Raw genomic sequence first — 22500 nt, forward strand, 5'->3', positions numbered from 1 at the left:
AACCATTAGTATCAGTTTTTGTTATTATAGCTGAAAATAGAATCAATGGCGTCATTAAAACAGTGAATATTAGTACACAAATAAATCATTAAAGCAGATATATAGTTTTTTTATAGCTCGTAGTGCGTAGTATAATGTCAATATATTCAGTGATTTCTCGTCAACGTTATTTTTTTTGGTTTTTATAATGAAAATCCCAACCCCTCAAAACCTAATATTTAAAATTCTAAACATTTTAACATTTATGATTCGGAGGTTTAAAATAATGATGACTAATTTGAGTGATGCATTAGTAATCGATTCTTTGTAAAACAGTTATCCAGTGGAATAGATATTTTGTGCAAACAGCAATTTTTGACTGAGTATCTACAGATTTTCTTTTTCTTTTAGGATTTTACTTTCCATGATTCGTCTCTCGAAATTTTTTTCCATATGAAATATTAATGTAAATTGTACTGTCGATAGGTGTTAAAAATAGTATTAATTCCAACGTACAATGTTCACTTTATACTTTATAAGTAGATGTTATATCTGGCAATGAAATGGGAGTTGTGTTTTTCTATATAGTTCCAGAACAACTTCGAACTTGGAATACCCAAGTGACTCTAAACTTGAAGTTGGTTAAAGCCAAAGAAAAAAAACAGAACAGCTTTATACCCAAAACTTGAAGTTGACAGAATAAAAAAAAAAAAAAACTATCACCTCCGTAACTGTAGAGCAGCTGCTAGTCAGATGAATAACCCTCTCTCATTTGATTGACAGTTTCAATGAATAACTATACACCCCAGCACTCCGGTAAATTTTGGAGGGAAAAATACACCTGCATTCACGCACACCCTCTTGTGTGTACCTTGTAGAGTAGACTTACTGTGTACAGACACCAAATTCCATGAAGAAGATTGTTGCTCCCCCAAATGTCTCCATAGCATTCCCCTTCTTGCATGATCTGTGAAGGTGAGACTTCCGTTCATTTTTATTTGTTTATTGTTCTCCCCCAAATCTCTCTTTTACGGTAACAAACACATTTGGTCTAATTCTCGTTTACCTCTTATCTTTCCTCACTTTCTTCTCACGCCCGCAGAATCTCAACAGTGTAAGTATTTCTGTATTGAGACATATATACATTTAACTTTTTCTCCTGATATACAAGACTCTTGATAAATATCTTATAAGAACTTCGCTTGTATTTTTTCTCTCGCTCTCTTTTTTGAGCTACCTTGCCGGTCTCATATGAACTGTGACTCTGATATTACATTACGATTTTTTATGGATTGCAGTTTTCTCATCTTACGATTCAAGATGTTTTTTTTTTTTGTGTGTTTTATTGAATCAAACATTTCATATTTAAGTTAGTCTAGTTGTTTTGCTAATCTTAAGTTCATCGCAGTCTAACTGCCTTTTGTTTTGATTCATGTCTCTGCAATATTTTACTTGCTTATCCTAAGCTGAGTGATTCTTGAGGCTGTTATACCATTAAATAGATATGCTTATATTGTAGTTTTGGCCACTGATATGTTTATCGTCTAAACTCGCTTATGCTTGGGTTGGTTCATGTAGCGTTCATCTTTGCCAGTACGAGCGTCAACTAAAGTATTTTCTTTCAAATTAAGTATTTTTTAGCAGGTTTTCATTGTCATAAATGACTATTGCCATTGCTTGTGTCCACTAATATATGTTTTTCGATATTAAGTATTTTCCAGGAGATTTTCATTGTTAAAAATTGATACTGCCATTGACAAACTACTATGAATTCGATGACGTCAGAACTGCTATTTAGAATAATATTATATCACTAGACCGATACACATACAGACAAAGAGAAATCCACATCTCTGTCCTTCTATTGATTATAGCAGTTCCTAATTAATGAGGGGGGTGAGATTTTTGTTTATGAATTCGTGAGATGCTTCCTTCCAGACTTCGCTGGACCTCTCGAAACTACTTCATTGAACGTCAAGAGCCCCCCATCGATGACGTCACCGAAAACTTTCGGAGAGCTAAATTAATGACTCTATTTGCTGAGTTTTGCTTTAACTGGGTTTCTCGTATTGATGGAGTACGGGAAGAATTATTTACAGGGTTTAAATTGACGTGTTTGTAATTTAGATTTTTCCCTTAAAGATTAAAGAACATCACAAATTGATAAACGATTAGGTCAGTACGTAAGGAAATTTTTTAATAATTCAAGGAAATTATGAACCTTGATGAACGCTAGTATATCGACTAAATTTCAGCTATTGTCTAAGATTGGATTTGTAACTTATATTTGATGTAATTTAGTGAGGATATGAACCTTAGTAAACGCAAAAATATCTACTAAATTCTAGTTGCCCAAGATTGGATTTGTAACATTTAATTGATTTGTTTTCATATTTTAATGGTATGACGCTCTCTTCTGTATATTCGCTACTTGGCACTTTAATTCGTACCTGATAAGAGTCCTCCTGAACCCCTACACTGTACCCAGGTTGCAGTGCAAGATGCAAAAACAGCACATTTGATGTTAACCCAGTTGTACATTGCATGCCTCGCTGTAGCCTAAGTGAATAAATATCACCTTATCTTATAACGACCCTGTGTTAACTTGTGTCAATCGCAGTTCTCTCCCTCCCTCCCTTCCCTCCCTCCCTCCCACCTTCCCCCCCTCCCTCCATCCTCTGTAAAATCCTTTTTAAATACGGAAACTAGCCTACCTGTCTTGTAGAAGCAGGACCCATATATTATGAAAATAATACGTAAACATTTTTCTGGTCTTCGTTTCAAGGCAAGTGCCTATCCCTTTTAGAAACTCAGTACCTTCACAAGTAGACAACTCACGAAACTCAAATAATCACATATATTATGACTAGTTTCCAATCACGTTCCCACCTCCCCACTATAAAAACATTCCTTGTATGGGTAAAAATACCCACGCATGAAAATACCCTGTTAATCACAGATGTTTACTCCCCTCTTGTTGCAAGTTACATGCGCACATCCTCTTTTAAAAACACACTTACTGCATAGATAAAAACACCCCACATGGAATTACCGAAACACCCTAATACTCTCATATGTTTTATGAAATATTGACGTATTTTTCATGACCTTTTTCCAGCGTGTCTCATCATTAACGGGTGCGGTCAGAGGCGAGGTCACGGGTCAGTCCAGACCAGCGTACAACAAGGACAGATGCTTCACCCTATTCGTTATAGATGACCAAAACACAGACTGGTGAGTAACGAAATGAAGGCATTTTTTTTATTTCTATTCATTAATTGTGAGAACCGTTTGGGTATCTCAAGAATGTTATATATTATATATTATATATGATATATATATATATATATATATATATATATATATATATATATATGACAGGTAAAACTGTTTGTTACAACAGAATTCCATAAAAACGCCAAATTATAGAAAGCACTATATTTCGAGACTGCTGTCTCTTCAGAGAGAGACGGCAGTCTCTGAAATATAGTACTTTCTTTCTATATTTTGGCGTTTTTATGCGCTCCTTTAATATATATATATATATATATATATATATATATATATATATATATATATATATTATATATATATGTCAATAAGGATGAGATTGCTTGCCCCAAGTTCCAGCTGGATTGACTGGTGGTATGCAGTTAGGAAATCACGCCACAGACCTTACAAATGCTGCTTAAGTTTGCGTGCGTTAATTTGCGTTTTATTACATACAGTGATTTATTCGGCAAAGTGATTACGCCCTCATTAAAGTGTGATGACACCATTGAGAGCAAATAAAGCTATAATGAAAAAATCTTGGTATCACTGACAGTAAGTGAAGCTATGATGAAAAAATCTCTTAGAAATCATATCCCATACATTAGTGGCTAATGAGCGTTCAAATTTCCAGTTTGTCAGCTAAAAGGTAACTTCCAGTTTGTCACCTAAAATAATGTAAACTACCAGTTTGTCACCTAAAAATAAATTCCAGTTTTTGTTTTTCACCTAAAAAGACAACTTCCAGTTTGTCACCTAAAAAGATAACATCCAGGGTTTGTCACCTAAAAAGATAACTTCCAGTTTTGTCCCCCTAAAAAGATAACTTCCAGTTTGTCACCTAAAGATAACTTTCCAGTTTTGTGTCACCTAAAAAGATAACTTTCCAGTTTGTCACCTAAAAAGATAAGATTCTTAACAGTATGTTCACCTAAAAAGGTAAATTCCAGTTTGTCACCTGAAAAGATATACTTTCAGTTTGTCACCTAAAAAAAAAAAGATAACTTCCAGTTTGTCACCTAAAAAGCTAACTTCCAGTTTGTCACCTGAAAAGCTAACTTCCAGTTTGTCACCTAAAAAGCTAACTTCCAGTTTGTCACCTGAAAAGATAACTTCCAGTTTGTCACCTAAAAAGGTAACGCATATATTTTTGAGAAAAATAGATTAATTCATTCGTATATAAATTTATAAAGATTGAATCAAACAACTGTTTATTCCGACATATTAAACGAAATCCTTTAGTCCGCGTCTCATTGGCGTCTTGCTGACGTCATCAGTAGTAAGGTGATCTTACCAAAGACCCCAGTCAAGTTCAGACAACCGTGAAAGTCGCCCCCAATACTCCGAATTTTACTCTCTTGATGACTCATTGTTCTGATATTTTTAGACGTCATTTGATTGATGGGCTCTATTACTATTTTTTTTATTTATTTATATATGTTTTTTTTGGCAATGAATTTTTCTAAGGTAGGAAATAAGGGGGAAAAGGAAAGGGGATGTTGGTCAATAAAGTAAGAAGTAAAGAATAGAAGAGTGGCATTTAGTTATATATATATATATATATATATATATATATATATGTGTGTGTGTGTGTGTGTGTGTGTGTGTGTGTGTGTGTGGAAAGCAGGCGACAGAGACAGAGACAGACATCCTAGCGGCACGGGCAGAACCTCACGTAGCCCCTTTCTGAAAAATCCAGGTTCCTTCATTTTGGCATTCCTCTGCTCCCGCCCCGCTGCCCATCCTCCCCCCCCCTTTCCCCCCCATTTCCCTTGCCCTTTCCTTCCTTCACTCTCCCCCAACCCCCTCCTCCCCACAAGTCTGGTCTTGGCTTCCAGACCTAATCTGATTAATGATAAGAATCTTGACACTCGAGGAGAAGGATAAGGACTTCTTTTTTTTTAAGTCTCCGCTGTGAATGCATTAAGAAAGGAGGCAATTTCACGTCATTTTTCATTGGGAAGGAGAAGATAAAAAATAAGAAGAATAAGAAGGTGAACGGGAACAGGGAAGAGGGAAGTTAGAAGTTAAGGAGAAACGTAAAGAAGAGGTGAAGGAGGGAAAGTAGAAGGTTAAGAGAAACGTAAAAAGAAGAGGGGGAAAAGGGGGAACGTAGAAGGAATAAAAAGAAAAGCCGTGACGAAGAGATGGGAAATAATAATAATAATATAATAATAATAATAATAATAATAATAATAATAATAATAATAATAATAATATCCTTTATTTCAGCTCAGTGCCATATATATGGAATATACAAAATACAGACGAAAAGACGTAGAGGATGGGATATAAAAGGAAGATGAATTGAAATGAGAAATTAAAAATAGAAAGAAGAGACGGAGACGACTAGAAATAAGAGGATTAATGAAAGAACCAAAACAAATAGATATTATGTATTGGCATCAGTAACCAATAAGATAAAAGGAGTAGTATATAAAGAATCAATCTTAATTATGATACTTAATAAAAAGATTGCGTAAGTTCGAAACCTCAGCTTAAGAAAACTTTTAGTTATTTTTGTGTGTCCATAGTATTAGCAGTTGCAATAACAAGGGGGGTTTGAAAACGATCAACAAAATGAGATTTAAGTTAAGTGCCACGTTCAGTTATTGTAAAAAAAAAAAGCGTTTTATCTTTCCCAAATTTCATAGATAGTTTTTTCCTTATTTCTCGTATTTGTTCCCACTTAGGCTACCATCCAGACTGGACTCTTTCGGTAATAATAATAATAATAATAATAATAATAATAATAATAATAATAATAATAATGAATAATAATCCCCCACCAACAGAAAGGCTGCAGAAGGAAGTGTAGGGGCACAAAGACCAGCTCCTGATAGACAAAATGGTAATGAAGAACAGTAGGAGAAGGAAAACCAACCTAAGCATGGCATGGATAGACTATAAGAAAGCCTTCGACATGATACCACACACATGGCTAATAGAATGCCTGAAAATATATGGGGCAGAGGAAAAATACCATCAGCTTCCTCAAAAATACAATGCGCAACTGGAATACAATACTTACAAGCTCTGGAATAAGACTAGCAGAGGTTAATATCAGGAGAGGGATCTTCCAGGGCGACTCACTGTCCCCCAATGACTCTTCGTAGTAGCCATGATTCCCATGACAAAAGTACTGCAGAAGATGGATGCCGGTACCAACTCAAGAAAAGAGGGCAACAGAATCAACCATCTGATGTTCATGGACGACATCAAGCTGTATGGTAAGAGCATCAAGGAAATAGATACCCTAATCCAGACTGTAAGGATTGTATCTGGGGACATCAGGATGGAGTTTGTTTGGAATAGAAAAATGCGCCTTAGTCAACATACAAAAAACAGGCAAAGTAACGAGAACTGAAGGGATAAAGCTAACCAGATGGGAGCAACATCAAACACATAGATGAGACAGGATACAAATACCTGGGAATAATGGAAGGAGGAGATATAAAACACCAAGAGATGAAGGACACGATCAGGAAAGAATATGCAGACTTCAAGGCGATACTCAAGTCAAAACTCAACGCCGGAAATATGATAAAAGCCATAAACACATGGGCAGTGCCAGTAATCAGATACAGCGCAGGAATAGTGGAATGGACGAAGGCAGAACTCCGCAGCATAGATCAGAAAACCAGGAAACATATGACAATACACAAAGCACTACACCCAAGAGCAAATACGGACAGACTATACATAACACGAAAGGAAGGAGGGAGAGGACTACTAGGTATAGAGGACTGCGTCAACATCGAAAACAGAGCACTGGTGGCAATATCTGAAAACCAGTGAAGACGAGTGGCTAAAGAGTGCATGGAAGAAGGACTAATTAAAAGCAGACGAAGACCCAGAAAATATACAGAGACAGGAGAAAGGCAGAAAGAACAGAGGACTGGCACAACAAACCAATGCACGGACAATACATGAGACAGACTAAAGACTAGCCAGCGATGACACATGGCAATGGCTACAGAGGGAGAGCTAAAGAAGGAAACTGAAGGAATGATAACAGCGGCAACAAGATCAGGCCTACCCAGAACCAGATATGTGCAAAGTACGATAGACGGAAATAACATCTCTCCCATATGTAGGAAGTGCAATACGAAAGTGAAACCATAAACCACATAGCAAGTGAATGCCCGGCACTTGCACAGAACCAGTACAAAAGAGGCATGATTCAGTAGCAAAAGCCCTCCACTGGAGCCTGTGCAAGAAACATCAGCTACCTTGCAGTAATAAGTGGTACGAGCACCAACCTGAAGGAGTGATAGAAAACGACACGCAAAGATCCTCTGGGACTATGGTATCAGAACGGATAGGGTGATACGTGCAAACCAGACCAGACGTGACGTTGATTGACAAGGTTCAAGAGAAAGTATCACTCATTGATGTCGCAATACCATGGGACACCAGAGTTGAAGAGAAAGAGAGGGAAAAATTGGATAAGTATCAAGATCTGAAAATAGAAATAAGAAGGATATGGGATATGCCAGTGGAAATCGTACCCATAATCATAGGAGCACTAGGCACGATCCCAAGCCCTCCCTGAAAAGGAATCTAGAAAAACTAGAGGCTGAAGTAGCTCCAGGACTCATGCAGAAGTGTGATCCTAGAAACGGCACACATAGTAAGAAGAGTGATGGAACTCCTAAGGAGGCAGGATGCAACCCGAACGGAACCCCACTATAAATACCACCCACCCAGTCGAATTGGAGGACTGTGATAGAGCAAAAAAAAAAAAAAAAAAAAAAAAAAATAATAATAATAATAAATAATAATAATAATAATAATAATAATAATAATAATAATAATAATAATAATAATAATAATAAAAAAACATGGCTAAGAGTGGCTTGAGAGTTCTAGAACTCGCCAACACTAAAAGTAAATGAGTACAGAAGTAAAAAATCTTTATTTTTATCTAATTTTTCATCCAGATACAAGTGTGGCCGACTCTTCCTTATATCAAAAAGCACCTCGTCACAAAATGTCATCGAAATCAGTCGATTCATTTTTGAGATCTGGATTTAAATATATTTTTTTTCTTTAACCTCATATTTCTCATCGCCAAGTATTTTGTACAAAATCTTTTGCTATGTTTTGTAGAACGAGAAAAATATTCCGTGTGAAATATTTGGTGTTTTTTTGTAGGAAGGTAAATAAAACAAATGAATAAAACATGTATTAGTGAATACGTCAAATTTTTCGATGGTAGAAAGTTAACCCAAACAAGGGAAAACAATGATTATCACCATACAGGTAAAGGTTTAACACCTGCAGAATAGAGTACGTACATTCGCGCCGTTTTCCTTCCCTCTGTCTGGCGCCTTCAGCAGGGCGTCCTCTCTCTCTCTCTCTCTTTCTGTCTGTCTGTCTGTCTCTCTCTCTCTCTCTCTCTCTCTCTCTCTCTCTCTCTGGGTCTGAGCAAGGGCTTAAAGGTGAGAAACCCTATGAGAAAGAGTCACATGGTCACCTTCAATAGTCCCCCTTCCCCACCCATCCCCCTTCACGAGAGCGTCTGTCGCGCGGATGCACACACGCTTTCTGCTTCCAGTTTCTGTTTAATATAAACCCTCTACATTTATATATATATATATATTTATATATATATATATATATATATATATATATATGTATATATATATATATATTGAAGCATGTTCATACATTCTGTATATAAAAACAATAATTCACTGTGAGGCCTATACGTATATTTCTTGTCATTTACTAATTTTATTATTATTATTATTATTATTATTATTATTATTATTATTATTATTATTATTAATTCCACTTTGACCTGTGACAGTTGCATCAGATGTTGAAAATCACACTGTTTATATTTTTCAGTGACTTTTAGTTACGAAATTCTCTCTCTCTCTCTCTCTCTCTCTCTCTCTCTCTCTCTCTCTCTCTCTCAAGTCACGATTTGGGTATGAAAGTGAGCAAATAGTTTTTATTGACATGTTGCATAAATAAATATTTAGTTAGCAAACAAAAAATCTGCTAATTACCCAAAAGTTTGTAAGCCGATTTTGTTTATGCAAGTTGGTGAATTTGAAGAGATAAACTTTAACTGAAACAGCTTACTAATTAATATTAGCCCATTTGAAAGTATTTGCAATTTATTTTAATCGAATATATAAATTTATTTTAACCGAACATGACTTACGTATTTCTGTCCATATAATTGCATTATTTCCTGGTCGAGTCCATTGAAAGTTTGGCGTTAGATCTCTCTCTCTCTCTCTCTCCTCTCTATCTCTCTCTCTCTCTCTCTCTCTCTCTCTCTCTCGTGCAGTGGAAGTATAAATGTCGCCATAATAGTGATACAGGAACTTACTGTCCATATTTCTTATAGAATGACTGCAGTCCATAGTTGATGATATAATAGAATACAGTATTGTAGTCTTATGTTAACTTTTATTGTTTTTAATAATTATTCTTATGCTTTTTTCTTAAGGCAGTTTTACTCATTTTCTTGGTTGCTTTTTTTATTTTATTTTTAAGGGCATTCTCTTCTCTACAAACTCATTCGTCAATTAATGATAATTTTTTGCTGTTTGCTTAGCACAATTTTATTCATTTTCTTCATTGGTTTTCTCTTGTGTCAGCTCCTATGAGCGTTTGCTTCATTATAATAATAATAATAATAATAATAATAATAATAATAATAATAATAATAATAATAATAATAATAATAATAATAATAATATTTCGGAATGAGACCCTCTCGTAGGCAAGTTTTGTTAAAATTGGATGCTGCTTCAGCACTATTAATCTTGTAGAGAGTCTTCTTTATTTTTCAGATGACAGCTTTCTCTCTGTTGCTTAGATGACAGAGAGAAAGCTGTCATCAGGAAAATAGAGAAGACTCTCTACAAGATTATAGTGGCTGAGCAGCAACCATTTTTAATAATAATAATAATAATAACAAGCAAAAGTTTAACCAAATTTCGACTAGAAAAACAATTCATGCGATTGTTACGCCGATTTTGCTTTAATTTGTGAACCGTTGCTATTTCCATATTTCCATATGTGAGTAAAATTTCTTTCGCTGCTCCTTACAGCGTTACATTGATTGACTTGCCAATCAGGAAAGCGAGGATAATTGAATGGAATACCTCAATTCGCCCACCTCTTGCTCATGAATTTATGAATTTCACTGTAGCACAGAGGTGTATATCAGTTTTGGTTTATTGAATTTCCTCTTGTGTTCTCTATTGATCTTACGTGGTTTTATACACACAAACATACATACATACATCCATACATACATACATACAATACATACATTATATATATATATCTATATATATATATATATATATATATATATATATATATATATATATACATATCCTTAAATCCACGGTAGAAAGGACTTGGAACTAGTACTTTCGGATTCTCAAGTACGTGTGCTATATGCGTTCAGACGTTACGAAATCACGAAAGTCATATAGGAGCCAGGTACAGAATAACCTATAAACAGGAAGAAAAGAGGAAGGAATGAAATTAGCGTTAAATAAAAAGCCGTAAGGTCAACAACACAATGAAATAGGTAATGATACTCACCGGACAAAAGAGAGGAAAACTCAGAAAAACAACACTGAACTCCATCGATGCTCTCTCTCTCTCTCTCTCTCCAGCTTCCTAAGATCTGTTGGTGTTTGGACTGAGGTCGTAAGCCAAAGCCCATTGAATCGGGCATGAGGTCATAAGTTGCTTACTCTTTTGGTTGTTTTTTTGAAATTTTAGAGTGAGAAAAAGCAGACATTATAAGTCACATTAAAGATTCGTCAACCACGTAACCATTCTTTTTTCCCATTATACAGAATCCCTCTGTAATGCTCAAGTCTAGGACGGAAGACAAAAGAATTATTCGTGAATACGATATGATAATCAATGCCATCGCCCGCTATGCAAAGAGGTCCTTCTTAGCGTCTGCCCGCCTGCATCTGATGGGCTTATTCTCTCTCTCTCTCTCTCTCTCTCTCTCTCTCTCTCTCTCTCTCTCTCTCTCTCTCTCTCTCCAGGTAAGCCATAGGAAGTAATTTTTCCTCGCGCTTTTTCGGGTTATATAAATGCGCATATTCATTGAGTACCTCTCCCCTTCTCCGTCTATTTTTTTTTCTTTTATTTCTCATAGAAAAAGATAAAATAAAATGTTTTTTCCTTCTTTTGCTTATTTAAATCCAAAGATAGGTGTTTTTTTTTCTTCTTATACTACTATAGACATGAACAAATGCATAAAACATCCCTTACATTTTCTGCCCTTTTCTCTTCTTCATACATAAAACATTTTATCTCTCTCTCTCTCTCTCTCTCTCTCTCTCTCTCTCTCTCTCTCTCTCTCTCTCTCTTTCTCGGTACTACCAGTCCAGCGCGAGCCTCTCTCTCTCTCTCTCTCTCTCTCTCTCTCTCTCTCTCTCTCTTTCTCCCTGTGTGTGTGTGTGTGTGAGCTCAGTCCAACGCCAGCCTGAAGCCACTCCTCATTCTGAAAGCTGTTGTGTTTTATTTCTAGCGTAAACGTATAATCCCGGCGCGTCCCTTCAAGTTGATGTACGATATCTATGAAACGACTATTTTTGGCTCTTTTCCCAGAGAAGCTTCCGGAAGTCGCTCGCTAATGTTTTGCCGCACGTCGTTCGTATTGACTTTGATTTTTGTTTTTTTTTGGTGATTAAGTATAAACCAAAACCTATATAACTATATATATATATATATATATTATTTATATATTTATATATATGTATATATAGATATATATATATATATATATATATATATATATATATATATATATATATATATATATATATTTTTGTGTGCGTTCAAAAATGTTGATTGTGCAGTGGAAATTGTGTTTTTAATGACGCCAAAAGATATAAATTTGAAGTATTTTATTTCGAAATCGTTCCGGTTGATTAGCCAATTCCTGAGGTCATCGCCAGGTCTCTTACGCACGCCAAACCATATACTATTGTGCAAAGAACCGTGCTGGCATAAGGCCGGCTTAATCGACCTCAGCCAAACAGCCATTTCCTGAAATCAAACCCCATGACAGACATCCTTTCTTTAAGGTATTTGAACAAATCGTATAACAAACTTTTTCATATGATAAACTTTTGTTAAGTAGAATAATACTATTAAGAAATAAAGTTTAAAATATGTAATGAGTAAAATTCACCCTGTTAATATAATATAAAATCATTATTGTAATATGTTAATATTAAGGCCATAGTAAGAAAATTATACCCTTACCAGAATAAAATCGTGGATAAACCACACTTGACATTACTCTTGCTAATACTTAACTTTCGAAAACTATTCCCTACTATGGTAGCTAGCTTACTGCCCTCACTCTTCTTTCACCCACCTTACCCAAAAAAAAAAAAAAAATTATTGTCAGATCTAGCTCGAGTACCCGTGAAAGGGATTCTGGGTAAATAACTCGGGTAATGAAGTCTATTTAACCGTGGGCATAGAGGTAACGAAAGTACAAAGGGAAATATCAGATATTCCTTTTTCCTCCTGCTGTAATTAACCCTTGAGTTATATGACCATTGCGTCCCCTTCCAGTCTGACATCGTATATAGAGTGGTTAAACATTAATTTTTAATTTCATTTAATTTGTAGCCACGGCAAATATATAATCAATCGGCTGCAACTAACCGATGTTAGGCTGTCAGTCCAGACTCTCTCTCTCTCTCTCTCTCTCTCTCTCTCTCTCTCTCTCAAAGTAGTGGTGACCATATTAAGTATTTGGAACAAGAGCATCAAGTAACAAAATTGTGAAAAACCATAAAATATCAAATGATACTATGATATTCGGAATTTGGAGGGATTTAGCGTATGCTTCCAATTGTTGCACCCATATGTGTTATTATTATTATTATTATTATTATTATTATTATTATTATTATTATTATTATTATTATTATTATTATTATTACCCTGTAGATGAAACCTATTCATATGGAACAAAACTACAGGAGCCATTGACTTGAAATTCAGGCTTCCAAAGAATATGGTGTTTTTCAGGGAGAAGCAAGAGTGATTATAAGGAAATACAGAAAGGCCAGATCCCACTTACTGAGAAAAGAAAAAATAAATTAATGAGTAGGTGAATAAATAAAAATGTATTAAATTAACATGTAAGAAGAATACTATGAGGGTAGTAACGCATTGCATTTTCGCTTGAATTATTATTATTTTTTTTTATTTTAAACCTATATTTGTAAAAATTTACTCTGGTGTATTTCATGCAAAAGAACACATTTATGATGATGCTGATTATTATTATTATTATTATTATTATTATTATTATTATTATTATTATTATTATTATTATTATTATTATTATTATTATTATTATTATTATTATTATTATTATTATTATTATTTTATTGTTGTTGTTGTTGTTCTTGTTGTTCTTGTTCTTGTTCTTAGGGATCCACAACATAAAAATGTTAAAAGTTCTTGTATAATTTTCAAACACTTTATAAAAGCTTTCGTGCGACTGATGCTGATTATTATTATTATTATTATTATTATTATTATTATTATTATTATTATTATTATTATTATTATTATTATTATTACTTATATTATTATTATTATTATTATTATTATTATTATTATTATTATTATTATTTTATTATATTATTGTTGTTGGTTGTTGTTCTTGTTGTTCTTGTTCTTGTTCTTAGGGACCATCAACAATAAAAATGTTAAAAGTTCTTGTATAATTTTTCAAACACTTTATAAAAGCTTTCGTGGAAGGGTTCGGAAAGCTTTTATATAGTGTTTATAAAGTATACGCGAACTTTTAACATTTTTATTAATGTGACCTCTTAGAATTAAAACAACAACAACAACAACAACAACAACAACAATAATAATAATAATAATAATAATAATAATAATAATAATATAATAACGGAGAGGCAAATCTACAGTTATGTATATGTTATATTTAAAGGTACATACTCTCGAGATAGAGGAGTTTTCCCAAGTTATTATTATTTATTTTTGTATTACTACTAATTTATGAGATTAACTCACCTCCTTCCCTGACGCGCCCTCAGGTCGAAGTACTTCAGAGGGAAGAGGATCCACGGCGACTGGGACATCAGAGTGGAGCAGGCCGAGTTCAGGGAGATCAGCGTCACGGCATCCTCCGACGGGGGAGTCAACGTCTCCATGGTCGTCTTCAGAAATGGTGCCAAGGTCGTCAGGTAAGGACCTGCCTTCCTTTCATTTGCGTTTTAGATTGTGTGTGTGTCTTTTGAGGAATTGGGAGATTCTGTTTGCTTGGGTTTGGGAATTTGGGATTTGTTGGTTTCCTTATATAATTTCTGTGTTATTCATTTTATTTATATTGTGTGTTTACTATTTGGTGCCGTAAATGTTTTCTACATTCCAAGATGATATGTAACCATATCATTTAAGTGAATCGTTTCATTTCGTTATGTACGTAAGCATAAATATTCTATATATGTATGTATATATATATATATATATATATATATATATATATATATATATATATATATATATTATATATATATATATATATATATATATATATATATATATATGTACGTATATATAATTTATATTATATATATATATATATATATATATATATATATATATATATTAGTATGTATGTTTATGTGACTAATTGGTTGTTGAATGTACACGCTCAAAGCATCAAGATCCATATGAGCAAAAAACGGAAGGTCACGACGCGATAACTGTAGCCTGTCCGAGAGCCAAAAATATTGCAAAAATATTGTTGCCATCCGTCTCTCGAATGTCAAAACTATATTCATGGAATCAAAAGGGAGTTCCAGAGGCTCAATATTATCAGCCACGCAACCTGAAACCTCAAAGGAATCACTTTTGGGGGTGAAATGGACGCATGCGCAAACATACCAGTCTCTCCTGCATTTTTCGGAAACTTGATCTTTTTCAAATCTTGCTGAAATAGCGGACGATCAAATCCTTTTAGTCGTTTTGTTATGTTTCGTGGAATGCTTGTAGGAAAGAAAGAAAGTCCGTAAATGTCAGATCCTTGTATTGGTGTTGGCGTTTCGATGAAAAACTTGTAAAAAAAATCAAATGAAAATAAAAGAACTACTTCCAAACAACCGGGCCAAAACTGTATCGTTGAAATTCTGCAAAAAAAAAAAAAAAAAAAAAAAAAAAAAAAAAAAAAATTGTAATTTTTTTCAGTTCTGTAAAAAAAAAAAAAAGTAACTCACAAGGGAACGTGTCAGTCCCATCTATTCTTTATTTCTTTTGGGTAAATAGTGTGAAAAAAATGCACAAATGAATGTGTTAAACGACTTTATTGTTATTCAATATCGCAAGCACGAACGCATCAAACCCTACATTGCTCAGTTACTACTTCGTTGATAAGCTTGAAAAAAAATAACCAGCCCGAATGGGTCAATTACTTTGTAATGCTCAATTACCATTTAAAATCTTGTGTAAAAGAAGTAACAAGCACACACACAAATGTATCAAACTCTTGTAATGTTTAGTTACCATTGCGTTGAAAAGCTTGTAGGAAATATTAACGCAAGCACGAAATTGTCGAACCCCTACATTTTTTCATACCAGTTCGTTGAAAAGATTGTTAAAAAATAACGCATTGTTCAGTCGCCACTTCGTTGAAAAACTTGTAAAAAATTTACGTATTGTTCAGTCATTACTTCGTTGAAAAACCTGTAAGAAATAAAATGACGTATTGTTCAGTTACCAGTTCGGTGAAAAACTCTAGAAAAAAATAACGCATTTTTCAGTTACCACTCCGCTGGAAAACTTTTTTTAAAAATAACGTTATTCAATTACCGCTTCGTTGAAAAGCTTGCCAAAAAAAAAAAAAACGCAAGCACGAACATTTAAAACCCTTGCAATTGTCATTTCCTTGAAAAGATCGTAAAAAAAAAAAAAAAAAAAAAAAAAAAAAACCAGCACGAACGTGTCAAACTACTGCATTGTTCAGTTACCGGTTCGTCAGGAGTGTGCCGAATAAGTAATGCAGAACCAACACTCAAATCCTCGTATGGCTTAGAGCCCAATTCACCGAAAGCATCGTCCACAAGTGATGCCGCATCAGGCCGTCAATTGGACAAATAGAGAGAGGGAGAGAGAGAGAGAGAGAGAGAGAGAGAGAGAGAGAGAGAGAAAGGAGGACTTGGTTGAACCGAGTGTCTGCACTTTTTTTGCCTGCAATCGATTGTATCCACCCTTAGTGCAGCGCTTTTCCTCTCTCTCTCTCTCTCTCTCTCTCTCTCTCTCTCTCTCTCTCTCTTCTTCTTCTTCTTCTTCTTCTTAAGAAGAAGAAGAAACGAAATTTAAATAGGTTTCACCAGCAGTAAAGTAAATATAAATTCTCTCTCTCTCTCTCTCTCTCTCTCTCTCTCTCTCTCTCTATCTCTCTCTCATTAGGAAGAAACGAAATTTAAATAGGTTTTATCAACAGTAAAGTAAATTTCTCTCTCTCTCTCTCTCTCTCTCTCTCTCTCTCTCTCTCTCTCTCTCTCTTATTAAGTATTGAAATGTAAATATTTACCAACAGTAAAGTAAATATAGGCTCTCTCTCTCTCTCTCTCTCTCTCTCTCTCTCTCTCTCTCTCTCTCTCTCTCTCGCACATGTTCCCTTTGGGTCTTTGAAAAGCTGAGGCAGTTTTATTCTGAGTATTGTGCTTGAATGTCCTCCGTTTCATGCGTTGATATAAAGCTATGGTGTTGATGAAAGCTTTCTTTTCATGATATCACAATCCATAAGGCCATCAAAGTGAGTTTTTCTGACAATGGATAGCAATCAAGGCTGTGTGAAGGAGGAATTCTCTCTCTCTCTCTCTCTCTCTCTCTCTCTCTCTCTAAATTTAGTTTTGTTCACGTGCAAATGTGCAACGTATGAATATATGCAAATATGGAAGTTGTGTATGAATATATGCATTTGCATACACGTCCTCAATAGGTGTAGGAGCATCTATGTTTGCACAAACGTGCACATACATTATATGTGAGTGTGTGTGTGTGTGTGTGTGTGTTTGTGTTAGTAATTGTAGTTGGCATAATGGCGTGGTAGCTTCTCGATCTCCTCACACATTCTGGATACGCTTGTCACTACAATCATTAAACAGTAAATAATTAAATAAAGACACCTTAACTATCAATATAGGAGAATCTAACTTTCACACATTAGGTCCTTATGTGTGTGTGTGTGTGTGTGTATTTACGGAATAAGCGTACATAACGTTCTATACATGCGTATACACACAAAAACATGCATGTGAGCGGAGAATTCACCTATTCCTGAGGTCAGTGAACTTGAGCCACCCTGACGGAAGTCTGACAGCCCGTCAGGTCAGCGGAAGTTCAGCCAATCACAACGAGGCTCCGCTGTCAAATTACTCCCTGAAGCTGCTCGTAGGAAAGATGAATAAGTGCGGCAAGAACTAATAGGCCTATCACAAAAAAAGCAATTGGATATTTAGAAGCAACAATTTATAAGTATTCATTGCGAAATCGTACAGTGCACATTCACGAATATATTAGATTTTGAAAATCAAAAATAATTTTTATTTAATATAAGTAAGTTAGCAAGGAGAAAACAAAATTGTACTGAGTTAATGAACACACCAAAAGTGTATTCTGAAAACTAGGTAACAAAGAGTTTTGAAAATATGGAAATGTATGACCTTTTCTTGCAACAGACTTGAGTGAGTAGAAATTGATCACAGCTGCACCTGAGAACCCAAGTAAAAGAAAACATAAGCAAATAAGAAAAGTAACGTTACGAGCGAGAGTAAGCCCCTGACAGCGAACATGGCGATCAATGGTCCGTACCACAAAAACAAGATGAAGAGTCAAAAGTATATCTTAGTTCAACCAGATCACCGAGCTGATTAATAGCTCTCCTAGGGCTGGCACGAAGGATTAGAATATTTTCACGTGGCTAGGAACCAATTGGTTACCTAACAACGGAACCTACAGCTTATTGTGAGATCCGAACCACATGATCTCGAGAAATTAATTTATAATCACCAGAAACAAATTCCTCTGATTCCACGTTGGCAGAGCGGGGAAATACGAAGAGTCATGCCGTGTAATCTGCTGACAGAGTAGTACGTGTTCGATTGAAATCTATTTCATATTCAGGTACAGAAGATGATACCAGTTGCTTTATATGCGAAAGGTTTTGGTACAGACCTTATAATAACACAGCAGTGGAAGCCTAGGCTTATCATTGGTTTTAACGAATACCAAATACATTTCACAATAACTCATTTTTGCATTATTGTCCGATGGTATGGCAATTCATTCCCTTATCTGAGACAGCCCCGAAAGTGAGGATAAAGGGTAAGATAGTAATGTTTAATTTAAGAGGAGCAATAGATCTTCCTCTTAAAGTAAGAGCTGTTGTACAGGTCTGCGGAAAACCGGAACAGAAATCAAGTTCCAGAGCACATACAACAGAGGTTACACCCTCCATTGCCAGCAGATTTGATCACATATAATTGTACACCGAAAGCAGTTCCTCCGTGTGTGTTGATAGCAGTACTTCATATTCAAGTAAAATGATTAAATCTGCAGGACCAGCATCCGGTTTGTGATAGGCTGGGACAATGGAAAACGAGATGGTTTCCCTGGCAACAAATCATCAAAGCATCATCTATGTACACCAGACTTTGATTATAGACCATGCAAACAATGCTTTCATCCGCGTTTATGAAAATACGTCCATCCGTTCTTGAGGTATTCTGATTAAAAATTCATTCTGTTGCTCCCACACAGATAACATACAAGCAGTCTTCCCAAAATGCAACGGAAAATTGTTGAATGTTGCAACAAACAGAAGCTATCAGCGAAGTCATTGCTTGCAAAAATTGGCTATAGAGATATTCATGGATTTTGCTCTCTCTCTCTCTCTCTCTCTCTCTCTCTCTCTCTCTCTCTTTTATATGGGGTGTTTCTGTTAAGGTTTGACTTCTTTTTGTCAAATATTTCTGATTTCCTGTATTCAAGAATGGAATCTCTCTCTCTCTCTCTCTCTCTCTCTCTCTCATTTCCATATAAACAGATTCCTTGGCAGCGTGAATAGGGAAAAAGATTGAAGAGGATTTGATTATATTTTTCTCCTTCTTTCCAGAGATTGGCTCTGGTTTTCAAAGTAATTCTGTTCTTTTATGCATTTTCTGCCCATGGTTTCATTTCTGATTTTTTTAGAATGACGATCTTACATATATATGACGATCTTCATATATATATATATATATATATATATATATATATATATATATATATATATATATATATGAAGTTATTTCATCTCTGGGTAAGTTTCCTAGTTGGTTGGTTTACCAATAACAACAGATATGATATTATTTTAAGTTTAGTGCACAAAGTTGAACTGTTTACCTAAACAGTGTTGTAATATATACTAACCCTAATGTCGTTGCGTTCCGAAACTCATGTTTCAACATATGGGATTTTAGTGAGATATTCCAAATGAGCAATTCCATTATGTCAGATGTTTGTATGGATTCTTGATTAAGAAGAAAACAAAGCAAAGCTGCAAAATTCATAAACCCATTGTTATTAATCAGAAAATATTATAAAAAGGCTTTATGGCCATTGCAACGCCAAATTAAAATAGTAAATGGTTGCAAACATGTTTATTAAACAACTTTATTATTCAAAACAAGGCGTGATCCGACTCCTAAGGCATAAGTGTAAATATTATATTCCTAACTTTTAACATCAATTAAAATGTGCTAAAATCTACGGTCAAACATAGCCTTGTTTCACCAATAAAAATTAAATTGAATACGCTACATTTTATTAGAAATAATTATTCCGTACTGTTTAACATGGACAGTATTTATTTTCTATATTTTCATTCTGATAAAGAAATCATAAAATTCCTATCATTAAATTCCTGTATCTTTAAATCAACGCGAAACACCTTTTTCAGACCTTTTTAGGCTCTGCCATACACCTTTCCTAACCTCTAACAAGAACATCAACAAAGTTTGTAGGCTTACTCCCTGAGTAAGCGAAAATGAAGTTCATTGTAATATTGAGGTAGAAGGGTACAAGATGGGAAAATATTCATAAGATTAGTGTTGTCACTCAGAAACGCCAATAATTTATGACAGGGCTGTCAATTATTTATAAAGTGTAATTTATTATTGAAAAACTGCTATAAAACTGTATTATGGCTATCGCAACGCCAAAATAATGAGATACAGGGTTACAAAAATATTTATTGAACGAATTTTTATTCAGAAAAATAAAATTTTGTATTCAGAAAAATAGACATTTTTATTCAGAAAAATAAAAATCTTTTATTCAGAAAAATAAAAATTTTGATTCAATAAGATTATATTTGTACGTTTATCATACTATCAAGCTTGACGGGTGCGGCGTCTGAATATATTTGCAAAAGCAGTATTTATAGAAAGAAATATGGTTATCCTTCAGAAAGACAAACAATTTATAACATTATAACCACTGTAACGCCGATACTGGAGTAGGTAAGGTTACAAAATATTTATGAAATCGTTTCATAATTCTGAAATGCACATACAAGGTAGTATTGTGACGTTTGAAAGCATCGACCACAATTCGACGCTCAGGAAGCATGACACCTCATGCAGAGCTCCCGGCCAAAATCGATCACTAATCCATGCTTTCCTGGAAGTTGAACAAAAGCCATCAATAGCAATCATGATGAAATAGCGCTACTGTCAATCACACGTAAAAGTTGCACCTCTCTCAGTTCTCAGGTATCTGTAAATCTATTGTGCCAGCTTTGTCCGTCCATCCGTCTGCACTTTATTGTGTCCGCCCTTAAATCTAAATCACTGCTAAGGTTAGAGGGCAGCAAATCGGTATTTTGATCATCCACCCTCCAATCATCAAACATACCAAATTGCAACCCTCTACCCTCAGTACTTTTTATTTTATGTTAGGCGAAAGTTAACCATGGATCGTGTATCTGGCAGCGATTTCCGGAGGCAAGGGACGCAGCCCTGACTCTACCGCATCTGGTGAGCAACTGAAGAGCTGCCGGTCCTAGTTGATGGTTTTATAGAGCATTATAAGTTGTACAGAAAACTCGATTGGACCGAAGAGACTTCGGCTTATTTTTTTTACTTTTTGATCTTTTTATCGTTGTGATGATTCGTGGTTCCAGTAAGAAAACAAAAGTGATAGAAAACGAATGGCCTAACCAGGATCACTTTAAAAGGGAGCGTTTATTCTTGATGATATTATCTATATATATATATATATATATATATATATATATATATATATATATATATATATATATATATTATATATATATAATATATATAGTATATATATATTATATATATATATATATATCATATATATATATATATATCACACACACATACATATATATATATATATATATATATATATATATACTATATATATATATATACATATATATATATGTGTGTGTGTGTGTGTGTGTGTGTGTGTGTGTGTGTGTGTGTGTGTGTGTGGCTCTGTTATTCATTTATGGCTTTCTATGAGACAGCGAAGCACCAACGCAATAATAACAATCCATACCAAACCAAAGATACCCGCATAAAAAAAGAAGTGCCTCTTTTTGCTTGACGATGACAAAGGAACACTGTACCTACGTATCCTCACAGTCGTCGTATATCACTGAAGGTTATATCCCGAAAGGGTCAAAGTATACAAGCGTGAATGGGAATGGGTTGATATGGCATTCCCATCGATTCCCATTAATCTGGGACTAATGCGCTTTCCTGACATAGCACAAGTGCTTATACCGAGGACGGCTGTTTGTCAAACGGTTGTAAGCGATGAGGAATAAGACTTGAAAGGTAATTGAAGTGTTCGGTCTTTTGCTCTTGCTTTGTTATTGATGTTATGTTGGCAAAAGCCTTTCGCAAACGCCTATTATTAAAAGGCTAGAAAGGTGTGCTGGTCACTATCGATTCTCTGCCTGGTCGAATAGCTATTTGTAAACTTCTAAGGCACATAGCTAAAAGTGAAATGTAGATTACAATGGATTGTGTATTTCTGGTGATAGAAGTTCACTCTCGACGTGGTTCGGAAGTCACGTAAAGCCGTTGGTTCCGTTGCTGAATAACCACTGGTTCCATGCAACGTAAAAACTCCATACAAACAAACAAACAGTGGATTGTCAACGTGATC

At 34.8% G+C, this 22500-nt stretch overlaps 1 protein-coding gene across 1 annotated transcript in view; it reads left to right on the forward strand.

Moving 5' to 3' along the window:
- LOC135201917 (synapsin-like) overlaps positions 1 to 22500 on the forward strand; it is a 272048-nt gene that overhangs the window by 179908 nt on the left and 69640 nt on the right. Inside the window, 2 exon segments of the mRNA XM_064231214.1 lie at positions 3098 to 3213; positions 14346 to 14495. Of these exon segments, the coding sequence (XP_064087284.1) occupies positions 3098 to 3213; positions 14346 to 14495 (266 nt within the window).

This window comes from Macrobrachium nipponense, chromosome 28, assembly GCF_015104395.2.
Source record: "Macrobrachium nipponense isolate FS-2020 chromosome 28, ASM1510439v2, whole genome shotgun sequence".
NCBI classification, from domain to species: domain Eukaryota; kingdom Metazoa; phylum Arthropoda; class Malacostraca; order Decapoda; family Palaemonidae; genus Macrobrachium; species Macrobrachium nipponense.